Here is a 13362-nt window from a genome sequence, read left to right on the forward strand (position 1 = left end):
ATGACCTTTATCAAAATATTACCAACTCAATTTGACATGTTTTGGTCACTTTATTCATGATAAGATTATTATATTGTTTATTTTTTTAATGGGAGACGCTTTGTCTTGTTCGGACATGAATAGAGACATTAATATATTTCCATAGGTGGAAAATATATTGGATCAAACCACAATTGTAAATTGATTTTTCAATGATTAAGTATAAGAAAAACGACTCACTTTAGAAAATTTGTATTTGAGCTTAATCTTAAAATGGACCAATGAATATGTATTCTTGACTTACGCCTTTTGATGTACCAAATGGTATCATCATCCTGATATTGCTAAAGATACACATGCCGATATTATTATGAATTTGGAAACTAGACTCTTTTTGTAATGTTTTTAAAATGATTTTATTTAGAGTATAAAAATGGAAATGAAAATTTTTTGGAAATAATTCTAGATTTTCTTAAAAGATTCTTTTTTTTTTGTCTTTTTTTTATATAGGGAAAATTTCAATACCGAAAGAAATGAATTATAAACTCAACATAAAGTGCAATGGAATTCGATCCGAACGATTGAATTCACCAAGAAAAACAATAATAACGCAAAGACGAATACGAATGTCGATACACAAAGAGGAAAAGCCCAATCGACACATAAAAATAAAACATGACTAAAGCTCGTTAAAAAAGAGAATTTTTTGAAAATAACCCTTGAAATGGAACCTCTTTTATTTATATCCCTTAACATTAGCCCATATATTTCTACCTTTTAGACTTGAACTAGTCACGAGGCATAGTTTTTCAAAATGAGTACTTTTAATAAGTTAAGTACTTAAAGAAGTAGAATCTGTAATTTTCTCATTAAAAAAGACCAAATAGTCGATGGATTACCTCAGTCGGTCGAGACAGAACCCAAATTCATAAAGACATGCAACACCGCGTAGAGAAACCTCTAACCAGACATCAACACCTATGCCATCGCGAAACACCTCAAACGGATAAGAGACAAACCAAGCCGGAAGGTGGAGAAATTACCTCCATTATTACAAAGCAAAACACATCAGGATAGAGAGTACACTCTAGCCTGAACTCATAAGCTACACCGTCAAGCGGGTGGGAGACAGCCACATAGAGGACACAACCTCCGTTATTACAACTAAACAACAAAAAGATTGTTTTAGGTATTAAAAAAAAAGGCGAAATTGTGTTCAGATATCTCTAGAAACATATATTAAGTCAAATGGTCTAGAAAATGAAAACGGAAAACAACATTCAATTATTTCTATTTCCCTCAAAACGACCGTCCCTTACCAAACATGAGCATGTAGGCCTTTTTTGGCCGTTCCTACCATAAACAGGAGAAGAAAAGGAACCACAAAAAAAAAAATAATAATAATAAAATAAAATAAAAGCCACTATGTACTCTTTACACTGGTAAAGCTTGTTATCTGTGCATATCCTTCGCTAATCTCCTATCATCCGCTTTGCGCGGTGATAATGCCCGCCCCAATAACAAACCCCAAGTCTGCTGGGCGCTGCCATAAACATAAAACGTCAGTAGAGCATAACTTCTTAGCTCTACACACCGTAAATCAGCCCTTCTTGAAAACAGCCCTTCTCCAAAACAAGTCGCCTCGTAATGAACTCGGTAGCTTTTTTTTGTTGGGCATTTTTGTTATTACCACTGCAAGTAAAACAGTCCTTCGTGTGAGCCAAGCCATGCCCCCGCACCATAACTCTCCTCATCAAAGTAGCCACTAACGCTATTCGTTTCATTCTTCCCGCTCAACAAAGCTACTGATGGCCCTTCCCTGCGCCAGCACACGGTTGAAAGGATGGAGTCGGAGAATTTATCTTGAAAGAGCAGCTCACCTGACTTGATACTCCAAAGCCGCAAGTAACAGTCCTCTCCTCCTGATAAAACATTAGAAGGTATTGATATAGCAAATACCTCGAGTGAAAATGACAAGCGTTGATATAAAAATACCTGACATGACAAATCTCTCCAATGGGTCGACTCCAAGCTGTATGCGGGAATGAGAATTAACATGTCCCTCATAAGATTGGATAGCCCCTCTTTGGACTAGGCGATGGTCATAAAGCTTTACCTAAAATATACAAAAAAACGCATCTATATTATCGTGAAATATGAGAGAATGAATATGAATTGTCGTTGATTGAATGAATTAATTTACAGAGTATTAGAAGACTATATAAGAATACACGCCTAGAATAAAAAGGAAATAATCGATGCCTATTAATCCCATGATTCCAGGGATATCAAGAAAAACATTCTACACACTAATTTAGTCATAGTAATCAGGAAACTAATTACAAAAAACTAATAACAATTAACAGCTGTATTTTCCCACATATATGACCGCAGAACCAACCAAACTCATTGTTGCAATGGAATTACGGAAGCAAAAGCAGAGGCAACAAGCTCATCCAATACAGTGCCACTAGAAACGACGATAGCAATTCATTGTTTCTTAAAAAAGGAGACACGTTATGGCATTAGCGAGCTTCCGATTGAATACTTAAATACAATACAGGCGTCTATCACTGGGAAAAACATGTCAATCTTATAAAGAGACAATTGTAGACATAGGAAACCAACTTTACCATGTTCATGGAGCATCATAGCAAGATTTCTAAATCATACTGGAAAATACGAGCATGTAATCCCACTTAAATCAATTCACAGACCAAAAGAGAAGTTCACACTTCGGCTCATGTCAAGTCAACATTCGACGGTCAACCAGTAAATATCCTTTTCACCATAAATATATATATATATATATATATATATATATTTCCATAGTCTGCTCTCCATAGATTGGTATAGATTTCCACTATCTCAATTAACTTCATTAATCTATTCTTGTTTACATGTACATTGCGAGTATATTATTGAAAGAGGGGTATTGAAAATTGGGAAAGAATGCTTTGAATTTATTACAAACTAAATATAGTAAATTTGTACCACTGTGAAGGTGCACGGAAAAAGAAACCATTCGTGCATGTATGACCAAATAAGCATCACAGAAATTCTATTGGAGATGGAGACCAGGAGTAGCAAACTAGGAAAAGTTAATATTGAGAACAAAAACGAAAGTAAAGAGATTAGATATGAACAGAAAAAACAGCTTATGCTTTTCAACCCTTTTCCCTGAAAGTCTGAAATGAACAAGGAAAAAATGGCTTCAAACGATACTCAAATCAGAGTAGAAAAACTCACAATTCTCATGTTTGCAATGTTTGATGTTTAATTTAAAATAGTGGCAAGAAAAGCCTTCACATAAGATAATGAGTATGTTTAGTCAACAAAATTAGTGATCTCAATTGGAATGAAGATAAATACTAACCGATCCATCCATGGAACTTGCCAGGAAGTACTGGTCATCAAACTGAAGTGATACCAAACTGGAGATTAAAAACCCAAAGAAAAGGCTATAGAAACTTGAAAACGTGAAAGCATAAAATCTAATAGCAAAAGTTGAAGACGAAGAGAGCGGGATCATTAATATAAACTGTAATGCTAACTACTAACCAGGAGATAGATGAAGGCAATTTAATCGTGTCAGAAGTATTTATATTTCCAGAAAGCTGTGCCAAAAGAAAATCAGATCATTACCCATAGTTTTACAACAAAAAACCAAGAAAACAACCACACTAAACAGAGTACAATCCCAGCATCACCTTTGTAAGCCTTATACTGATTGATAAACGCTATGCAAAAACTACATGTGAAATGAGAAATTCTCTACGTCCTAGAAATTATTTTTTCCTCCAATAAAACCTTATATGCTTTGTATCCATGAAGAACTTGGTACCTTAAACCATCGTTTGCTTGATTTTCCAACAGTATTATCTGAAGGCGAATTTGATATACGATGCCTGACAAGCCTAGCAGAAGATCCTTCTTGTTTCTCACGAGCATCCACGGTAATGATTGCCCCATTTCTAAGCCCACATAAGACAACATTTCCCTACAACAAGAAGAGGATTAGCTTTGAAATAATAAAAATGAAAAAAAAAAGTTTCAGCATTTCCATCTCACACAAGAATATTTGCAACCCCGGTTCTACGTGACATAGCGCATGTAGTTGAACAGTCTACACATATTAAGCCCATCAAGCATTTTTTTTTTTTTTTTTTATGTTATGAGAGAAGTTGCCGATCTCAAAACAAGGTCCCATGATTTATTGCTCGTCGATGGGCTAAACTGATCTACGTTTAAACGTAAAACTTGCATCATCTCAGAGAATTTGAATATATCCTCAATCTAGTCAGCCTCACAAAGCCCATTTATAAGAAAAGTATAAGTAGCATCACTCCTCCAACAACCTTATGTCAAACACCTCACACATAATGCCCAACACGGTTTGTTGAAGGAACGAGGTTACTTAGACTTTTCTTATACATGGGCTTTGTAAAGCTGGCTGGATTGAGGATGTTTTCTGGTTCCTGGATTAAGATGATCGACCTTGCTTCCCAGCATAAGTATCTCAATTCCTGGTTCTTTAGCAGCCTTAACTTTTCATTTCCAACAGAAAACTAGTTGTGGTTTGTGTATAATCGATAGCACTATATCTTGAAAAGTTGTCGCCCACAAAACGACATTACACTTTGGAAAGTGAAGGGGTCCACATAAGATAATTTGGCAGCTTAGAAGCAGCTGAGGAAGCCTGAAAACACAACTTACTGAGTGAACAAGTTGTTGTGCCAAAACATCACTTTTACTGCGCAGCACCCATGATGTCATTCCAGTTTCCACATCTACTAAAGCGGCACCCAGATTGGTTCCTACAACAGATCCACAATTGCAAGAGATAAATGTTTGGCATATGAACAGATAATATGCAAACACAAATAGCAAAATAATTATAAAAAAAATTGCAATCAATAACGATCTAAGTTTGAGCTAATAAAAAATATTACATTCAAGGCAAAAGCCGCACTAGGCTGAAGAGAAACATGTGATATATGCGAAGCAGGATTCTTCCATGCATACACTTTATCCCTCTTACAGAAGTCATAACTAGAACAATTAAAGAAATAGTTGATAAAAAACAAAGGCCTGAGTCAAATTGTAAAAGGTTGACCTGATCAATATTTTTATGCTGGGGGAATAAAAAATAAATCAATAAATAAATACACAAAGAAAAGCCTAGAAGTAACGTTAGCACAATGAATATGCCATGAAGAATATCAGGATTTATAATCTTAAATGAGGATCTCACAGATCAGAAAAACATTAAAACTAAATTCAAGAGCAAAATGGGTGCAAAAGATGGCTGGAGCCTGGAGCTCAGAGGACTTTACCAATCACTGCTCGATTGCCATTAGTTCCACAATCTGCAGCCCAAATGGTGCAGTCAAAAGTTGCAACTTCTTGTATCCTTCGCCTTATGAAAAGAGCAGTTGGATCGAAATCCAAGGGTTCAACAAGATTGAGAAGACACAGAGATCCACCGTATCTCATCGATCCCAATGTAGATATCCTGTTTAACTATGTTAAGGCTTTGCAAAAGCTATAACTTTTTTCCATCTGAGCATGCCAGGTCGGCCGATAGTTCTAAAAATGAGTTGAAAAGAAAGGAAAAAGGAATACTCTTTAAATATGACCTGACCCACCCAACCTAATATCTAATATGTATGGTGGAATCAAATTGATTCCTACTTCAAGCATTGGATCTCCTGTCTCAGTTAAGAGGAGTCATGGAAAGAACACGTTGGAATTGGTAAAACCCTTTCGCTCAAATCAAAAGTGTATTATACAGGAATCAACCATTCGTATGATTCTTTGATAGAAAGAAATCACAAAAAATGGTATGTTGCTGCCATTTTGAAACGATTAAAGATCACCGAAGTAATGTCTAAACCCAATGATTCAAGGCAAAGATAAAGGATCCTAGAACAAGAATTATCCAAAAGAGTGAACTGCAGTCATAGAGAAGTATATGAACCAAGAAGCAAGTATCAGTAGCAGCACAGAAGAGAATAAGTCAAATCTAAAACAGTGAGGATACAATGCATGTTGGATACCACCACCATCTTCTATTGGTAAAGGCAAGTTCTTTCTAAAGACTTTCATACAAGATATCTTAGATGACATTTGCAATGAAGCTCTTGTGTCTCTCCATATACGTTCAGGATCTCTTCTATAATGTGTTTGATTTCCTTCAATTGTAGGCCATACACAATCTGGAACGCATTGTACTCCGTAATCAAACTCTGGTTGAACTTTTCCAATTTCAGAAATACTGCAAAGGCAACAAACTTCACAAGAAATAACTACTAAAACCCCCCGCAAACTTCACAGGGAAGGGGAACGGATACACAGATATGTTTCTTTTGATTTATTTTCCTAGTTTGTGGATTTAGTTTGCCTATAAAAAAGGTGGATAATTGAATAACAGACTTTTGATTCTTCATGTTGAATATTCATATTTTCTTCCTCAAGTCTCATTTTCTCACTAGAATTCTCTCTTTGCACTCCCTTTGTCTCTCTAGTTTCTATTGCTTCCATTCCTTTATCTCAATTCTATCTCTTCTATCTTATATCCACATTACATCACCCTCTCATCCAAGTACTCAGCCTTAATTGGCAGTTTCAGTTTATCACACAGTAACACTAAACAAATATTGGATAGCTTAAGATATATCCATTACACGACGCAGACACAATTAACTGCAATATATGTACCTTAAGGATCCATTTATGCCACCTGTTAATAAAACATCTGTTTTGGTTTGACCCTCCTGTGTTTGAACGTCAACGTGTATTCGCTCCAAAGCAGAGTCACCTATCTTCTCTGTTCCAGAATATTTCCAAACCTGCATTCACGGATGAGTATGAGGCGGCATGTTGAAACAAGATACAAAATTCAGGGGGCATTTATAAAATCATAGATCATCCATTCTAGTTTTTCTCCCCCACATGCCCGATCATCTATATTTTAGAATCACACCTTAAAGATTCTTCCCTTTATTATTATTATTATTATTTGTTAATATTTATTTTGCATTGTATCCTGGTATCTATCATTGCACAAGATCAAAGCTTCAAACACTTGATAGAAAAGTATGTTTTGTCAGTAAATTTGATTAGGCAAATCAAATTACAGGGATGGTTTAATAATATTCTCTAGTAAATTTTTTATGCTCTCAATCTACAAGTCTAATTCCAAGTTGAACAAAGCTTAACCAAAAAAAAAAAGGGCTTAACAAAAGCAATATTCCATGGCACAAGCCCACTTAAATAACATACCTTTGGATGGGACACTTGTGTCTTTCTGAACTCCTCCTTAAAGTTGCGCTTTCCTTTATTTGAAGAAATTACATTACCAAATATCTCCCTAACCTGAAGCAGCTTCAAGGTTCTTACTCCAGTTTTCCTACATGGCTTTATCACCTGCAATTAAACAAGGAGGACACTGCCAAAATCAGACAGAGATAAAAACTTCATAGCTAAGGAATGAAAACCAGGAACCCAAAAAACCTAAGGAATCAAAGTTATGCAAAGGGGACCGGCAGCCGCCCATCCGGAACAAATAGGAGGCATGGACCCACAGATTACGCAGGAAAGAAAAGATCATGGTTAAGACCTATGTGTTATAAGTATGATCCTTGAAGTATCAATGGAAAGTATTTGTGGAACCACATCCTCCAACCAAACAAGCTCTCATTGTCCATCAGCAGCTTTGTCACTGCCTCTAGGAACATGGCTTCAGATTACACACCAAAAAAAGGAGGAAAAACGACAACATCACTTTCTAAGTAACAATAAACCTCTCAAATGAGGCCTTGTTGCTTAACTTTATTTATATTTTTGTATCATCTGCAGACAAATTTTTTTTTTTAACTAAATAAAAAGCGGTCAGCAACAAAACCATTTGAATTAATATATATAACAAAAGCACATAAACAAACTCTTACAATGATTACAACTCAAACGAGGTTTGCTACTAATCCCGTTCTGCTCTACTAGTTTCCATAGAACCCCCCATCATCACCATACAGGGTCAGGAACTAATTCTTATAACAGAAACTTAAAAATAATAAAATAATAAAAAAAGACCATCCTTGTAAATTCACAGCCAGAGGATAAAAAGGGCATTAATCAACATTAAAAGAACGAAAGAAAAAAAAAAGTTTGAAACGACGAGGATGTGAGACAGAGAATACCCAGAAACGACAAGTACAGTAACTAACCTTGGAAGGTTTAAGGGCAGTGGAAGAAGAAGAGGAGCGAGCGGAGCCGGGAATTGGTCCCTTGATGGGGAAGTACCTGTTCTTCTCCGCATCATAATAAAACCCAGGAAGATCTGATCAGAATTACACACAAAAATATTATTAGAATCCAAATTAATAGAAAGAAAGAGAAAGACAAAACTAAAAAGAAAACATTGTTGAAAGCAAAAGAGAAACCTCGAGGCATATTTTAGTTAAAGAGAGTTTTCTTTTCTCGGTGGAGCAGGAAGAAGCAGGACTCGAGACGAAGAAAAAAAAAACGGTCGAGTGAGTCATAAGCTGCCTGTCTTCCTCGGTGCCAACTTCAATGGCGGCAGTCGAATTACCACAACCTTTTGGGCCGGGCCTACATTCTCGACCTACGAATAATGCCCAACTCCAACCTACCGCCCCGGAAACAAAATGAAAAAAAAAAAAACCTAAAAACTAAAAGCAAGGCGAAGACGCAGCAGGCAGCAACAACGTTTAACGCAGTTTTTATACCAACTCTTGTTTCAATTTTTCCTTTTTATTTACGGCTCTTTTAAGATGAAGGTGAGCTTCTCTCTCTTTCTATTTTGTCAAAACAAAGACAAAGGAAACAAAAAAAACTGCAACGTACTTATCTGAAATTTTGATAATTTTTTTGGTTGCAATTTTTCTTCAATGTTCAGATCTTTAGGTGCTGTGTCATTGTCGTTTGAGGTTGTTCTTAATGTCTTTCATGCTTAATACGTATTATATGTCATATGTGGGTTTGTGGGTTTGTGTGTTTTATTTATTTATTTATTTAGAACTCATGTACTGTGTCATTGTCGTTTGAGGTTGCAATTTTCCTCTTTTAGTCATTTTGGTAAATATTATTTAGAACATTGCTTTGCCTTTTGACAATCTGCTTTGAGGGTAACATATCACATTTTGAATTTTGCTTCCTTCTAAAGATATTTAATTGAGAGGTCTACAACTCTTTTGCCCATTTTTCGCCTCCAATCTGCCATGTTGTTGGAACGGGGGGCCAAAGCTAGCACATGTTTGTTTTTAATCATCACATGCTAAACCTAGAATCGAATGAATAAAAAAGAAGGTCAAAAGAATTATGATGCGAGTAAAATTTGACTATTTGATAGGTCTTCATTGTTTGTTTCCGGCTAAATATATATATATATATATATATATATATATTTGTTTTTGATAGGTTTGGAGTGTTTGAATTTTTTAACAAAAATCAAATTAACAGAATCGTGTATAATCGGCTTGGTTGGGTTGATTTAGTTGGTATAAACTTATAATCAAAATAATGTATAAGAAGGAAAACATTTATGAAGTAGAAATTAATATGACGAACATTACAAATAATCTTTTAAAGAAGATTAAAGAATTTTGGTCATTGGTCGTTTTCCGTTATTTGAAATATCTAAAACCGTTAATCCAATTAACCTTATGGTGGAATCAGGTGTGGAATTACCATTAGCCTATGCCTACAACGACTTAGCTGAAATTTTTGATCTGATTTAGCTTGGTTGATTTTGGTCTATCTAGTAATAACATTTAACACAACTACTCTATGGTCTCCACGGCACCATTGTCCCTGACATTTTGCTCTCATCTAGCTGATTTCTATGTGTTCTTGTATTTTTGCCCTTTGTAGTGCTAATGAGGTGGCTCACTCTTGCCAATTTTGGCCTCTTCTGTGTCTTGGACTGAGGCGATGCCTCTTTGGCTGTCTCATGCAATTTCCTTGGACTTTGTCCCTGCTTAGTTTTGTTTCATCAATGAAAGTTCTGTTTCAAAATTTAAAAAAAAAAAAAAAAAAAAATTAACACAACTCAATTGTACCGTTTAGTTAGTAGTCGAAGACCTGTAGATCATGTCTGTGCATTATTTGTGCTTGAGAAACCCAAGTCCAATTACATCAAAGAGTACATTAGAAAAAGGAAAAGTAAAAATTACACTAAATGGCATGTTTAAAAGAGTGGTTTTAATATCCATATGACAAAAGTTGGCATTGGTATATATTATTAGATGTGGAACATATCAAATTTGAGGTTAAGTAAAATATTGCATTGAAAAATGAGTTTTTATTTTTTTACCCAAATGTTAAATTTCAACATTAACACAGAAATTTGATATTACATTTATAAAAAATATTTATTTTTATTTTTTATGGAAGTTTCTTACAATTATGTGTAATTTATTATAACAACTAATAAGTACTTTTTCTATTCTTAAAAGGCTTTTTTTTAAAAATTACTACATATATATTTTTTACTTTTTAGTTTTTCACTGATTCATTCAGCATTAAGCTTGTCGTGTAAATGGCTATCAAAGTAAATGCGGTTTGTTATTTATATGAAATACTAAATAAATCAATTTTACATTAGGTCCAATCTTATAGATATCCATTCTTGTATGTATAATCAATACTTCAACCGCAGAACTATCTCTAATGGTCTAGATAAAGTGATAAACCATTACTGATCATCAGAAGTGGGCAGCCACTACAATCTTATTAAAAACTGAGTGCTTTAAGTACTCTAGTTTATTGATTGCGACTAAAACTTATTTAGACAATTACCTTGAATTATATCTTCAAGCATATGTTCCCAATATGCATGATTATTTAAGCTGTAAATATTAACAGTCATGCTACTTTCGCTTTATTAATAAACTTTTCTCCATAAAAATAGGAATGTAATGTATAAAATAAAAATACTTCTTTATTTAATCAATAAATGTTTAAAACATAAACTGTAATTTGCTTAAGATCACCTATTCTAATAGTTATAAGTATATAATTAACGTTTGAGGAGGTTATTAAAGGAAAAAATTAATACACCTATAAACTTATCAATTATATATGTAAACAATAATCCTATATAAACTTATCAAAGGAATGGTACAATCGCTCTGAAATCTCTATATATACATGCAATTTTGTGGGTAGTACTACAGTTTTAAACAATAATCCTAGTTCAGGAAGAAACTAATTATAAAATGTACATAAAAAAGGGATACAAAAAAAAAAAAAAAAAAGCCCGAGTAATCTAAGAATTCCATGCAGAATAAATGAACTTTCAAATAAGATTCCAGTCAGAATGATCCGCGATTGGACTGAGATGGCAATACATTCCACAAGACAAAATTGCAGAATCCACAAAATCAAAGTCAAAGTTAGAACTAGTGTCATCAAAAGGAGCAACATCCTCGTTCTTCCCACCATTTCTTATGTAGTCGTTAATATTCATCTTTTCATGAATATTATTATTTACTTCTTCATTCGAAGCCTTCTCCAGAAGCTGTATTGATGTCTCGTCATGCAGTGTATTAATATTTTCCTCATGTTGCTTTGTACTTCCTTTTCCAAGTTCAGAGGTACCAATATCCCACAAGCAATTCTCTTCTATTAATCTCTCATGCCCTGATGGATTTTGTGGAGAAGTTTGAATATTAAACATTACCTTTGAAGGTTGGCTCGTTGACTCCATTAAAGAAGTTGGATTTTGCTCTCGGAGATCGGTCCAAACCGTGTTAGGGTTTTGGTATTCGGAGCTTGATATCATTGACGAGCTTTCTTGCAACAAATGATCATCACTAGGGTTTCCAGGATTAAGTTGAGGAATGGAAACTGAATAACTATTATCAGCTAATTTGAAAAAATCCTCTTTCATGATCGCATAATTCATGGAAGCAGTACCATGACCGCCACGAGAAACATTCGCGTTCGAATTGACCGTAAAAACAGAAGTATGATTAGCACTAGTAGAACAAGTAGTTTTGCGTTTGGGATGATCAAGAGAGAAGTTATAAACTGTACTTGCTTTGTTGTTATGAATACTAAAAAAATTATTATTATTAACAGTATTAATGTTGTTAGGTTTGGAAGAATTAGGGGTGAGAAGATTGTGAGTGTTGGGATCTAAGCCTTGGGCAATGAGCTTCTTCTTGATGCATGAATTCCAAAAGTTCTTGACCTCATTGTCTGTTCTACCTGGCAAATGTTTTGCTATTTGAGCCCATCTGTTGCCTAAAATCCTATGAACATCAATTATGGTTCTTTCCTCTTGTTCAGAGAAATGACCCTTCTTCAGATCAGGCCTCAAATAGTTTATCCATCTTAATCTGCAACTCTTCCCACACCTCTGAAGCCCTACATATATATGTATATCATTAATAAAGCAGGGAGAAAACCCATTTATTTCAGAGATAATTAAAAGATAAGCATCACAATCAATTAGTCCAACATTATAGATGATAACTGAATTAATAATGGTAACTAATTAAGGATTAAAAATTTCTGATTACACATATAAATCATAATCAGTATAGACCATATATTGAAGTCTCTATATAGCTAGTTCAAATCTTCTCATTATAGGAAAAAAAGAAAATAAGAACTAACATATATATGTGTGTGTGTGTGTGTGTGTAGATATATATATATATATATATATAAGGATTATTACCTGCTAGTTTAGGGATAGTACTCCAAGAACCATGACCATGAGTGGTTATGTATTTGATTAACTTGTCATCTTCCTCAGGAGACCAAAGCCCTCTCTTGATTTTCTGTTTGCTGCAACAATGATGTCCCATATTATCCCTAATATTACTACACAAGCCCACTTGCTCTTCAGCTGCCATAGCTAGCACATCTTTATATTTGCTTCAGAACTTGGAAAAAAGCAGGCATTATCTTATAATGAAATATAATATGCGGCTAATTCTCTTAATTTGGTTAAACTATACGTGTGTATGAAGCAGATAATGTAAAGAAGAAAGTGGGAGAGAGAGAGAGAGAGAGAGCAGAAAATCTAACGTGGGGTTTACTCATATTAGTAAATACACACACACACCACTAAGCTAGTCATAGCTTCCAAGATTTTGTTTTCTACTCGCTCTTAATTGGATCGTTTAATACTTTTCTCTAACCAACTAATACGTTGAAAAAAACTACTTAACTTTACTTGTTAATAAGGTTCTATTGTGTACACTCACAAAACGTTAATCCCTTAAGAAGCTATTATCTATAATTAGTTAAAGTGTGAAAAGTACTTTCCATTAACAAGGGATATATTGTGATCGATATATACGTATGATAAACCTCTACCACTATAACGTCGATGTTAACTCAGACATC

The 13362-nt window shown here is 34.5% G+C and overlaps 2 protein-coding genes across 3 annotated transcripts; both read right to left on the reverse strand.

Moving 5' to 3' along the window:
- Positions 1–1294: 1294 nt before the first annotated feature.
- On the reverse strand, positions 1295–8767 carry LOC21394793 (DDB1- and CUL4-associated factor 4). 2 transcript variants are annotated; one of them, XM_024168311.1, is made up of 12 exons: positions 8424–8767; positions 8208–8288; positions 7264–7407; positions 6700–6830; positions 6023–6256; positions 5316–5494; positions 4696–4796; positions 3824–3979; positions 3541–3596; positions 3356–3413; positions 1975–2095; positions 1295–1901 (listed from the first exon to the last, which is right to left on the reverse strand). In XM_024168311.1, the coding sequence occupies exons 1-12, from the start codon at positions 8520–8522 to the stop codon at positions 1666–1668; spliced, it is 1596 nt and encodes a 531-aa protein (XP_024024079.1). In that variant the 5' UTR covers positions 8523–8767; the 3' UTR covers positions 1295–1665. The 2 variants fall into 2 exon arrangements, with proteins under 2 accessions (XP_024024079.1, XP_024024080.1); XM_024168312.1 differs by having other exon boundaries at positions 8208–8320; positions 8424–8479.
- Positions 8768–11299: 2532 nt separating this feature from the next.
- On the reverse strand, positions 11300–12821 carry LOC21394794 (protein ODORANT1). The gene is made up of 2 exons (XM_010102309.2): positions 12689–12821; positions 11300–12372 (listed from the first exon to the last, which is right to left on the reverse strand). Exons 1-2 carry the CDS (start codon positions 12816–12818, stop codon positions 11300–11302), a joined length of 1203 nt encoding a protein of 400 aa, XP_010100611.2. The 5' UTR covers positions 12819–12821.
- Between the last annotated feature and the right edge of the window lie 541 nt (positions 12822–13362).

The sequence above is a fragment of the Morus notabilis genome, unplaced genomic scaffold (assembly GCF_000414095.1).
Source record: "Morus notabilis unplaced genomic scaffold, ASM41409v2 Scaffold1245, whole genome shotgun sequence".
Taxonomy (NCBI): domain Eukaryota; kingdom Viridiplantae; phylum Streptophyta; class Magnoliopsida; order Rosales; family Moraceae; genus Morus; species Morus notabilis.

Excerpts from the sequence above, each read along its gene's own strand:
- LOC21394793 (XM_024168311.1), bottom strand. The coding sequence starts at position 8,522 with ATGACTCACTCGACCGTTTTTTTTTTCTTCGTCTCGAGTCCTGCTTCT. Across the intron at positions 6,831-7,263 it reads CACAAGTGTCCCATCCAAAG|GTTTGGAAATATTCTGGAAC; the intron begins GTATGTTATTTA and ends CCGTGAATGCAG. Across the intron at positions 3,414-3,540 it reads TTGCCTTCATCTATCTCCTG|TTTGGTATCACTTCAGTTTG; the intron begins GTTAGTAGTTAG and ends TTTAATCTCCAG.
- LOC21394794 (XM_010102309.2), bottom strand. The coding sequence starts at position 12,818 with ATGGGACATCATTGTTGCAGCAAACAGAAAATCAAGAGAGGGCTTTGG. Across the intron at positions 12,373-12,688 it reads TACTATCCCTAAACTAGCAG|GGCTTCAGAGGTGTGGGAAG; the intron begins GTAATAATCCTT and ends ATATATATGTAG.